Source organism: Hyaena hyaena, unplaced genomic scaffold (genome assembly GCF_003009895.1).
Source record: "Hyaena hyaena isolate Hyena2069 unplaced genomic scaffold, ASM300989v1 scaffold_156, whole genome shotgun sequence".
In the NCBI taxonomy this organism is placed as follows: Eukaryota; Metazoa; Chordata; class Mammalia; order Carnivora; family Hyaenidae; genus Hyaena; species Hyaena hyaena.
This window is the reverse complement of record NW_024080788.1, coordinates 1091438-1103315: the sequence shown is the minus strand read 5'-3', so window position 1 is coordinate 1103315 and position 11878 is coordinate 1091438. Positions and strand designations below refer to the sequence as shown.

Genomic DNA, 11878 nt, shown 5'->3' with positions numbered 1-11878 from the left:
ATTCCCGTTTCCTTTCCTATCTTTTTTCAACTCACAGTTTGAAATCAATGAACATTTAGTAATGATTGTACCAATTCTGAGGTAAAATGAAGAGCACCAGGGATCTCAATGCTAAAAGAAACAAATTCCTTAAGAGGTGTGTGCTACATAAAAGTCAAATTTCTGTAGTAATGTTACAGAGTTAAAGTGTACAGGGTCTTGTATCAGTCTTTGTACAGTCTGTTTACATCTGTATACTTCTCTGTATTACCTACTCTTTCCAGTTAATGTATTAGAAGAACTGCAAAGAGAAAAGTTCATCTACATCCTCTCAGGTTTTCCAGATACCAACATTTTCTGGTTTATACCGATACACAACAAAGTTGTTTGTTTATTTATTTATTTTTTGGATGCTGGAGACAAACATCTTTATTAAAGATACTACCAAAATTTTGGCAAACATTTCAAAACAGATTTGTAAACATAATGCTTCCCTTTTCAACTGGCAGCACTTTGAAAAGACAATACAATAAGACAACACAACTTGAATCAACATTAGTTCAAAATCCTTGTATTTTTGACCACATAACTTATGTTCCCACATGATAAAACAAATGATAGTTTAAATCAACGTCAACAGATAAACTCCATGAAATGAAAGTTTGTGCTGTTTGATGAATCACAGTATGTTATGGTTAAATATATCCACTCTTTTTTATATTCCTGGCTCCCAGGATGAAAAAAAATCTTTAAATATACATTTCATGTAGGTAATAGCTTCTTTGCATATCTCTCTTCAAAAAATACTTTATAGCAGTATATAAATAGGTTACCTACATGTTTAATTTTATAATTTTGCCCCAAAACTATAGATCTGTTTCATTTTCATAACATATTGATTTTGCCCAACATTAATAAAGCTGACAAACTGTTGAAATGGAAATGCTTTTGTCTTCCACGACAGAAGTAGCAATTTGACAGGAAAAAATAAAAATAAAAAAAACAAACCCCTACAGTAACACTCGTCTGTTGTTTAACCTGAGCGTTTGGCCTACTGAGAGTAGCAGCTTTTTTCCTCCATGCACGCTCACATCCACACCACCTCTGCACACATACTGGTCGAGCACACGCTTTCAGACGCTGGTAGGCCACAGTATACTTCCCACTGTTCTAACCAAGTGGGAAGTAGTGTAGCTAATGATTAACCACACTATGTACACAACTAGCAAACACCTTAAGGCAACCATTGCAATGGGGGGTTAACTTGCAGGGCGGATTTACTGTTCTAGATCAAGTCAGCCTGTATGTACATATGTGTGTGCATATTTACACACATACACATATAGCTTTCTATTTCTTAACCCTCCAAAACAATGTTTAAATTTTTTTTTTGTATTTTGTGCAAATTTCTAAATATTCTACCATTTAAGGCAAAGAGTTTGCATTAAGAAAGGTCAGAAAATAGGCTTATGTTTATCCAAAAGCATTTCACCTTGCACATTACTGTTTTTATCTTTTTTTAAACACACATAACTTTGAAGTATGGACATTGGATCCCCAATATCTAAGAAAAATAAAATTATTTCTAATGACAGACATAAGTTTTTAAGGAAAAGAGCTGATTCGAAGTATAGACACTGGATCTCCAATACCTAAAAAAAATTATTTCTACTGACAAACATAAGTCTTAGGGGTGGGGTAGAGGTGGGGAGAAAGACCAGAAAAAGCAGCTTCAAAAATGCAGGGAAGCAAAGTAAAATGGAAAAAAAGAAAGTAAATAACTCAAGTTTACTAATACTGAAACTTTCAACAAGCAAAGTTTCATTTTTTTAGCATCTTAGAGCAACTCATTTGGAATTTTAAATAAATAAGCTTAAGTTTATTCACATCTTCTGGTCCAAGCAGAGATCTAGTGCCATGACTCTGCTTGCTGTTGGTCAAATTCACCTATTAGTCTTTTGATGTGAGCCAGCTTGTTATGAAGATACTCGCATCTATATTTTTCTTCATGGTAATTGGGACTGGACTGCAGAGAGAAAAAACAGGGAGGAATTAGGCTGCAGAATATATAAAACTGCCCAATTACGGGTCAGAAGCCCACAGTGGTGATTCCTACCTGCTTGATCTTCTGATATTCTTGTAAGACTTCTTCATGAACATTCTACAAAATTAAAAAGTAAAATCAGAAGGGAACAATTTTTTTGGCAATATAAATAGCTAACACACATTTGGCAGGGGTGTGGGAAATACTGATGATGGGAATGTAAATTGGTACAATCTTTAAAGAAGGCAATTTGGCAACTGCTATCAAAATGGCAAATGCAAAACTGACTCAGCACTTACACTTCTCTTTCAGATATGCTTGTGCCTGAGTGAAATGCCGCATGTACAAGGTTACTTGCTGCAGTACCGTTTGTAAAGCAAAAGACAGTAGAGAAAATTTAAATGTCTATTAATCCATACAAAGGAATATTAAGAGGCCATAAGAGGGGGGAAGTGCTTCATGTACTTATATAAAGTTCTCTAAGATGCATTATATTTAGTGAAAAAAAGCAAAGTGCAGAATGATTTATACAGTTTGATATTTGTTCAAGAGAGGAAATATATTCTAAGAACTTCCTTACTAAGATGCACATTTCTTCTCTTTTTAATGCAATCAGACAAATAATGTATGGACAGGTTAACTTACTTTAACAGAAGACAATGGTACATATTGTAACTGATGACAGATTTAATTACATATGGCCCATATGCAAATTTGCTTGTGTATATACATTTAATACACACACACACACACACACACACACACACACACACACACACCTCTGAAAGAATGCACTGGAAACCAGTACTACTGACTACCTCTAGGGCGGGAAATTGGGTGGCTAGGGAAGATGGCTAATACTTATCTAATCTTATGTACTATGGATGTAAGCAATTTCCAAATACTTACGTTTATTCTGCACAACTCTATAATCACCTTATTTTATGGATGGGGATTCTGAAGAAAGTGAGATAACATGCCCAAGGTCACCCGAATATTCAATGGTACAGCTGGGAATCAAACCCTGGCAGTTTAGCTCCGGAGCCTGCTACTAACCAGTAAGCAATCCTTGGAATTACATTTTAGTTTAAATATAATCATGGTATATTGGTAAATAACCATATATATATATATATATATAAAACCCAAGCCCCCATATCAATGACCTCTTATACCCTCAAACACGAATTCCTCTAGCAAAGTCTTCCATAACTCTAGGCAGCCTGTTTAAAGAAACCCATTCACGATCTCTCATGGAGATTCCTGTCAGAACGGCAGTAACAGGCCCGAGTGAAGGCACCATCTATGGTTGTGAAGTGCAACAAATTTATCTGGGCTACACAAAGAGGGGCACATTCATTTGTATTAATCCTTTTGCTTAGAACTATGAGAGCAACCAGTATGTGGGTCTGCCTTCTACTGGTTTGCCAATTATGGTGATACTACTAATTAAAGCGGGGAAGTGAAAATGGACTAGTTATCTGTTAACAAATGTCAGTCTTTGGAATAGCTGGAAACACCAAGCTTTTCTTTGCTTAAGCCCCAAATCTCTGTGTATTAAAACCCCCTTTTATATTTTCTGTCTAGATCTTCCCTATTCTATGGTCTGAGTTAGCAGTGCAACTAAATATTTCAACAAATTCCAAATCCAACTTTTTCCTATTTAGTTGTGTTTGCTTTTAACCTTGATACTCTATTATGTTATCATAAACATAATACATATACATATGTACATACATATCACGTTATATAAACTTATTTTTTCCACTGACAGAAATACAGTCCATTGTGTTTACTTATTTCAGAGAACTATTTCAAATATTGTATTTAGTTTCCTAGCTAATTTTCAATGAAGACCAAACACTGCAGAAAGGCTGGTTTGCTGGAGGACATTCTCTGAAGGCTAGTAGGATGCCTAGGGGTGGGCTGGGTAGAGAACAAAGAAGGTAAAATGTGGATGGGAGCCTATCTAGGAGCAAACATGTTTACCTGATACTCTTTTGAGCCCGGAGAAAGCCGCTTTCGTTGTGCATCAAGTTTGATAAATCGTCTAGCTACAGTCTCCATCCTGGCATGCAAGGCCCTGTACTCGTCATACTCAGCGTTGAAGTCATCCTTGTAATTCTGGCGTTGCTCATAGGAGACGATAGCAATGTATTTTCTAATAAGAAAAGAGAAAAAAAAGTACGTGGAGAGAAACTACAGAATAAACATAACGTACAAGTCTGCCATTTAAAACACATATTTAGAGACTGTATCCAAGCATGTTTCCCTAGAATGAATGCCGCCCTGCCACAGTGTGCTGCCGTGTCACGCCTTCATAGAACTTTCAGGTGTATTTACCCCACAGGAGAGCTGAACACCTTTAGTGAAGGAAAGTAAATGTGAAAAGCACAGGGTGGCAACGGAACCGGAAGTGTGATTGTTAGAAAACAACGTTTATACAGAGTTAGCTTCCCAAACCTTTCTCTATCCAAAATAATTCACTACCACACTAGCGGCAGGGGCCAACCCATCTGTTACGAGTCACAGGGAAATAGAAGGACTCGGTAGGTAACATGAAACCAGGAGAGTGTCACACAGTCACTAACTAAATGCTGAAGTCAAAGCTCTCTCTAGCGGTGCGGCTGTCTGCGAGGACGAGGAGGTCCGTCTTTGGGCCATTCACTCCTGCTACCAGCAAGGTGCCTCAGGCTTGCTCCTTCTGCCTCTTTCCTCCCGTGTCTGATTAGGCAAGCGAACAGAATACAAAAGGGAATAATAGTCTTCTTTTGAAATGAGAGACAGGGGGCAAAAAAAGGAAAAAAGGGGCATATTTCTCTAGTTCTTTTCAACACTTAAATGTCATATTCTATGTAACTGAACGTCAGTGTCATAGTATTCTTCTTAGTTTCTTAATAAAAATGCCACAATTCTGGGTGAAGTGAAGGCCATTTTCCCAGGGTGTCAGTTTATTCAGCGGTAAGCAAATTAGAACATCATTTTAATATTAAAACACAATAAGTATTACTTGTTTATGGCTCTGGGAAGTGGGATCACACCAGGGGCTGGCCTGGGTCTCTGTACTCTGTCTTCCCTCCCGCCTTGATGTTCCGAGATAAAAATCGATATTCCAAAACAATCTCCATCAGGGGCAGGTGCCTCAGCAACCCCCAGGCAAGCGCAGGTATTCTTAACCGTGAGAAAACCTTGGAGTTCAGTCCTCCATGAAAATGGTTTTAGATAACCTCACCAGTTTTATTTAACATGAGATGGCACAAATGTCTGGTTGGCAATGTGAGAAAAGCAATGCAACTGAGCACTTAATGTCCGCATTAATATTTTTATTCATGCTGAGTTGGACGCTGTGGTGGTTTAAGTTTGTAAGTGTGAGGGAGACAGCACTGGTATGCCGGTGCCTCTGCTGTAAGAGGAGTGTGGTGAGCCGGGCAGCGATGCAGGGCTGTCCTGACGGCAGAGGAAGCCCAGGCCGGGAAAGAGCTTCCTGCGGATAAGTGCACGTAAGCAAAATGGCTAAACTGCTCGAGAAACTCTGGCTTCGTGTGTTATATGAAATATTCTGCTTTCTCAAGATCACACCCAAGGTTACACCCTCAGTATTTTATTTAATAGTTTCCTTAGGGAAAAATACTAAACTGGCCAACAGTTATGTTGCTATTATAGAAGACTATACTTTAATACTTGGTTTGGTTATACTTTAATGAAAAGCATTTCACTATTTTTAACAAAAATTGTTATGGTTTTACAGCTGGCTCTAAATGCAGTGATGGGACAAAATTTTAAAGGGTCTGGATATTTCACAACCACAAATAACAGAAGTATTATATAAAAATTAGGGATACTGTGGTTTAGGTATGACTTATTCAGAGGCTGATCATTAAGGTTTTATTGTATGTCTTTTTGGTTTTCTTAAGAAACAAGTTTAAGTTCTGTAATTTCAGTGATTTTTTCTGACAAGTCATGCTTTCTCCCCATTTTAAGAAAATTGGCTCTTTTCATATAAGACAGTTTTGGGATAAAATAAATCGCTTTTACTTCTATAAATTACTCAAACAGTTACATAGGTTATGTACTTTCGTGATTTTTGAGAGCCAGAAATGTGACAAGATAGATGCCAAAGGTGCTGAGGCAGAGGCAGCGACCATCCCTTAGATGCAGGTGTTAAAAAAATCAGTTTTTAATACAGAATTAACTGGTTAAGTTGACAAAAAGCACAGTAACAGCCCGAGTCCACGGGGAAAGGGGTTAGAAGTCTTTTTTGGCCTCCCCACACAATTGTGTCGCACAGAACTAGTTTACATCATGATTACAAAAAAGAGGAGTTCAAAATCCAACACGAGAGAAGGAGGGCACGGTCCTGCAGTTGACATCTGAGGGGCCGGCTTCCGCAGGACTTTTAAGAAGTGGGTTTGCAGTAGGAGAGGCGAACCCCCTCATCAGCGGAGCCAGACACTGTGCTGTCCCCCAACCAGCCCTTCCTGGGCCAGCTCGGTGGTAGCGGCTTTTCAAAGCTCCCCCACGTCCCGAATTCTAAAACCATATACCACCTCCGATGAGAGAGTGCTCAGTATGGTCTCTTGGGTTCTTTTTAGTTAAGAGATGATAACCAGCATTATGGTTTCGTGCCGTTGCATTCCCCAATAAGTATAGCTTTCACACCACTGTTAAGCAAAAGTAACACATTTTAAGTATAAAATATTCTTTACTCTGGAAATCAACATTTTGTGGTACACGGAAGGCTAAACAGCACAGTTTAACTTTGACCACCATGAGACGCTAACAGAGAAAAAATGTGCATAACAGCTCAAGATCCATTTTCCAATCTACATTCAAATTATTTCACACATTTGTTCATTTTCAAAGCTATCTGTGGTCAAATCTGTTTGCTCTTCCACTCGCCATTTTTCCAGCCTCTTGCAACTTAATTATTTTTTCTTACAGAAGACTTTGAGTCTATAAAAAAGCTAGAATTATGTCTACAAGTTATAATTTCTGTGATAACCAGTTACAAAAATGTCCCCAGCTCAGCGTTTAGCAGCTTGTTGTCATAACAAGAAAAACCTTGTAACTGGTACTAAAGTGAATTGATCCGATTTTACTCTCTCTTCTCTCCTCTTAAAATTAATTTGATGGCAGAACTTTATTTAAATGAAAATCAGTCTATCTCTACTTTGTATTAGCTCTTTATCGGTAATAAACTCTCTCTTTGCGGGGAACAAGTGAATATGCATTGATAGACTGTCAGCTTTGAAGAGTCAGACCCCTGAAACCTTCCATCATCAAACGCCTGACCTGGCCACGGAACAAAGGACAGGCTTCCCTATACTTAAAGGCCATGGAGCCGAGCTCAGAGCTGGGGGAGACACGACCTGCTTAGGCAGACAGGGGTGGATTTGGGACAAGCAGGCTTAATGGCAGCCTTTCAAACGCAGGGGTGGCTCTGGGGCTCTATTTCTGGAACTTCTTTTCTCATTTGCAAATTATGGGAAAAGAATTTGCAAACTTTCTAAAATTAAACAGTTCTCTCCCATTGGCAGACGTCAGAACTTACATCAAATAATCTGGGAGTTCAATTGTCGAAGAAGGCTCTGTGGGGGCAGTGCAGTCCTCTTTAACTCCTACAAAGAAAAAAAGAAAATCAAGCTTTCGCCCAACAGTATGGTTATAAAATGCCTATAATTCTAAAATAGATCAGAAACATCTGGAACACTCTTCCTCAAATTCTATTCTTCCATCTCAATAAGCAACAGTGAGCAAGGAATACAATTGCACACGGACAATAGAGGCCCTGTGAGCAGGGCCAGCAGAACTGACGCCAGGCATTGAAAGCGCCCTGGCTACCACAGTGTCTGCACAATAAAGGAATTCCATCTTAACCCAAGGTCAATCTTCTATTCTTTCAATAACAGTTGTGGCATCTGCCCAGCAATTCAAAGACTGTGGTGGCAGATGCGGCCAGACAATGGAAGATACAAATTTTACATCAACATCTACTTTTCATAGGATTCGAACAAGGCAGATGAGACAATGAAGTCAGGTAGCAGACCGCTTAGGTCACTGTATTTTATTGCCACCCTTTTTGTATGCAGACAGTGGAAGTGGGTAGGAAGCTTTCCCATATCAGTTTTAAAGTAATTCAAAATAAGTCATTACTGAACACCGATTTACATCCCTCTCATTTCTTATCTCTAAATCTCATACTACTACACAGATTTGTTTTTAAAAGAAAAAAATAGACAAATAAATAAAGTGCCAGTCATTCAGGGCTATGCTGTGAAAATGTGTAAAAATCCCTCAGTCAGGATTCTATCTGTTTGAATGCAACTTTTCCCAAGGGTATGTTTAGACTTTTTATCAGGGTAACTTTTTATCATTCAAACTAGAATTAAGTTAATAACTCAAATCCTAACCCTGCCTGCTGCCAAACATACATGTTCAATATAAAACAGAAGTGAATATTTTTGATAATTTGACCAAGCGCACTAAATAAATTATGCAGATTCTGTGGCCTTATTGTTGTTAGTGTGTGTGTGTGTGTGTGTGTAGATTTTGAGGCTCCCTCCCCCCCCCTTTTTACAGCAGCCTGAATCTCAAAGGGCACGTCACCTAGCTGTTTCCTTGCCACAGACCTAGATACATTTTAACAGATTCAGGGGATTGTGGGTCTGGATCTTTCCAGTTTGAAAGTGAAGGATTCAGAGACTAGGTCTGCTTCTTCAACCTCCAACTCTGAGAATGCTTAAACTTTGCTATACGTCTCAACATACTGGGATTCTTTTTTTTTTTTTAATCTTTTTAAATGTTTTTTATTTATTTATTTGTGAGACAGAGAGAGAGAAAGAGACAAGCGTGAGCAGGGGAAGGTCAGAGAAAGAGAGAGAGAGAGAGGGAGATACAGAATCTGAAGCAGGCTCCAGGCTCAGCACAGAGCCTGACGCGGGGCTTGAACCCACAAACCGTGAGATCATGACCTGAGCTGAAGCTGGCGCTTAACCGAATGAGCCACCCAGGTGTCCCATCAACATACTGGGATTCAATCCTCCCAGCACTACTAGCCTGACTCAGGGTGGAAGGTATGTAGACTGGGATATTCCCAGGAACATGGTTTACTAACTCTGAACACAACATGTTATTACTGCTTGCCTTTTCCTGACTTGGCAAATTCAAGTACAACAGTGTGAGGGAAAAGGCTTACACCTACCTTTTGGGCCACTATATAATACCACACTGATCTAAATACTTCAACAGATAAGCTGTGATGTGCAGTGTAGTCAATCCAGGTCAGTGAAGGCATTGCATCTTACCATTCTGTAAAGCTCCTTTTGTGTGGTGAAAATGGTCAGTTAAATTTAAAATTACAGACTCCCAGTATTATGGGCAAATTACAGAAGGACAACACTCCTTAACCTCTTCATTAAAGTAACTTTTCTAAAGTTGTATTTTCCTCGAGAAATTTGCTTTGGTTATGCTGAGTTTAAAATTGGCAACAATGCGAAATGAGGGGCTTGAATCTTTGATGTGCTGTTTGGGGGACATTAAGGTTTAGAGGACAACCTGCTTTTAAATAAGAAAAATATAATTTTGTTACTCAGTGTTAAAAACCATCACACCTAGGGTAAGTGGTCTTTCTATGGTTAGCTTCCCTTTACAAGTAAAGCATTATCTTAAGCTTCTTTGCGTCTCCAGGTATCTGACTTTTCAAGTTTTCAGAGGCTTGAAATGGCTAAATTTCACTAATAACAATCGATGCTAGTTTACTAAAACAGTGTTCTCAAAACTGAAAAAGAATTTCTTAAGATCTGTCAGGCAAAGTGCCAACAGCCTTGCACAAGACAAATTGCTTTCGCTCTGAATAGAGATGATGTTATGGGCCTGCATATGCAATCTTACCTTGCTGGGTTTTATAAAGAACTTGACATTTCCCCTGTGTTAACATTAATTAAGGCAGGGTGACCCTGTTTCATTGGCAAAGAAGGAAAAGAATTATTTTTATCGCTAATTGTGTGTCTGGTAAAATTAGTTCAAGAATGGCAGAGAACAGGTCATGCTAAGGTTGTGCAAAACCCTGACAGTTACGGAATAGAGCAACAAGGTCTACCTTCTGAGAGGGGGTCTCTGGAGGCTAACAGTCATTTTCAAATGTTACCATGTTATTATCAAATTTAGAAACTATGTTTAATAGCTGGCTAAAAAGAGACCAAAAATGACTGATGCTAAATAGAAGGGAAAAAAAGCTCCAAAGCACACTATTAAGATCATTAACAGACGGTCATTTGATAAAAAAAAGCATTACTAGTTAAATAAATAGCAGAATCTCACTCAGGACAGTCTACTCTGCCTGTTCACTTAGCGCATGCAGTTGGTCTTACAGAGGTAAAAGTGTACCTTCATTGGAATCTGGACTGGAGTTGTTCAGCTTGGCAATTTCCTCTTCTCTTTTAAGGTCCTCTTCCTTTTCTTCAGTCATCTCAATGTCGTGCTTTTTAATTTGGTCCTTTTCCTTGTGTTTTTTAGACTTCTTTTTGGACTTTTTGTGAGACATTGAATGGGTTTCTTCCATAGGCTTTGGACACTTTAGTAGAACTGAACCAGGGGGTAAGGTTTCCAGAGAAGTCCTAGAGGTATATTTGTCTTGCTGGTCCTCATAGATACTACTGTTTTGACTAAAACTGTCAACAGGTAGGTCTTGAGTCCCCCGGCCTTCTGGAGTGCTAGGGGAATTGGAGTTAGAATGTACAGTCTGCGGAGGGTTGGACACAGGCAGGTGGGTTGAAGGCAGCGGTGGAGGGGTAGGGATGGCAGCAGCTGCGGGAGGCGGCAGGAGGCCTGCAGCAGATTTTTCACTGGTGGGATTCAAATGACCATTTAATGTTGGCGGCACTCTACTTGTCAGGTGAGATATCCGAGCTTTCTTATTCATTAAGGGATCAATGAAATCTGAATCTGAAAGCCGTTTCTGTGGGGGAGGGGCAGGGAAAAAATGAGCCACTTTGCGTTAAAACTCAACACCTGCGTCACTGGTTACCATATGAACAACTGAGTCATTTTATTCATTCTTAAGCTTATCACAGGCATTGTATTAACCATTCTGTGAGGTTAGGCAGGAACAAACAATCCACAAACAAAAGGGAAATAAATTTTCATATCTAATGTAAAAAAAGCAGAATCTGGCAAACATGTTTCTTGGAGTATATATACTTTCTTATCATTTAGCCCCACCCTAAGTTCTTCGAGAGATTCTGGCATTTCTGTGGACTATACCTCTTAGGACAGTATTAAGTAGAGGTAACCTCCTTCCTCTGTGGGCCATGGGTGACCAGTTATATTAAAAGAGAGGAGAAAACAGTGTGCCACTTCACTCGGTCAGAACTAAGAAGGGTAGGTAAAGGGCAACAAAAGCCTACACTTATTTCATCTCCTCTAATGTGCTAAGATGCTCCACTTGTGAATATTTTGGCTGCCATTTATTGTTTCACCTGTCTTAAAATGGGAATAGGCAGCACCTTCAAAGTAATTTCTCTAAGGATCTCTATTGTTGCCGAAACGCTATTCAGTTTCTTCCCCTATAAATATATCTCTTCATCAGCTTGCAACACAAGTCTTAATAACTAGTGCATAAAAATGATATGGAATTAGTGTTTCAGAAATTAAAAAAAAATTATCCTGATACTAACCCAATCCAGCAAACAATATTTAAATTAAAAAGGAAATTTAGATAGTTGAAAAGTACGAAGCCTACATCCAATATAACATGGCTTAAACTTCAGCTTGAAAGAAAATAACAGTTAATCATCCCATTAATTATTCTGTTTTCAATTTAGCACCATTGATTTGGCAGCCATTATATAATTAGAT

At 38.8% G+C, this 11878-nt stretch overlaps 1 protein-coding gene across 1 annotated transcript in view; it reads right to left on the bottom strand.

Moving 5' to 3' along the window:
* Nucleotides 1-362: 362 nt before the first annotated feature.
* ELL2 (elongation factor for RNA polymerase II 2) overlaps nt 363-11878 on the bottom strand; it is a 69176-nt gene continuing 57660 nt past the window's right edge. Inside the window, exons 8-12 of the mRNA XM_039239381.1 lie at nt 10409-10979; nt 7575-7641; nt 4013-4184; nt 2096-2140; nt 363-2005 (exon numbers count right to left, since the gene is read on the bottom strand). Coding sequence (XP_039095312.1) covers nt 1889-2005; nt 2096-2140; nt 4013-4184; nt 7575-7641; nt 10409-10979 — 972 coding nt within the window. The 3' untranslated portion in view covers nt 363-1888. The remainder of the gene's footprint in view (nt 2006-2095; nt 2141-4012; nt 4185-7574; nt 7642-10408; nt 10980-11878) is intronic.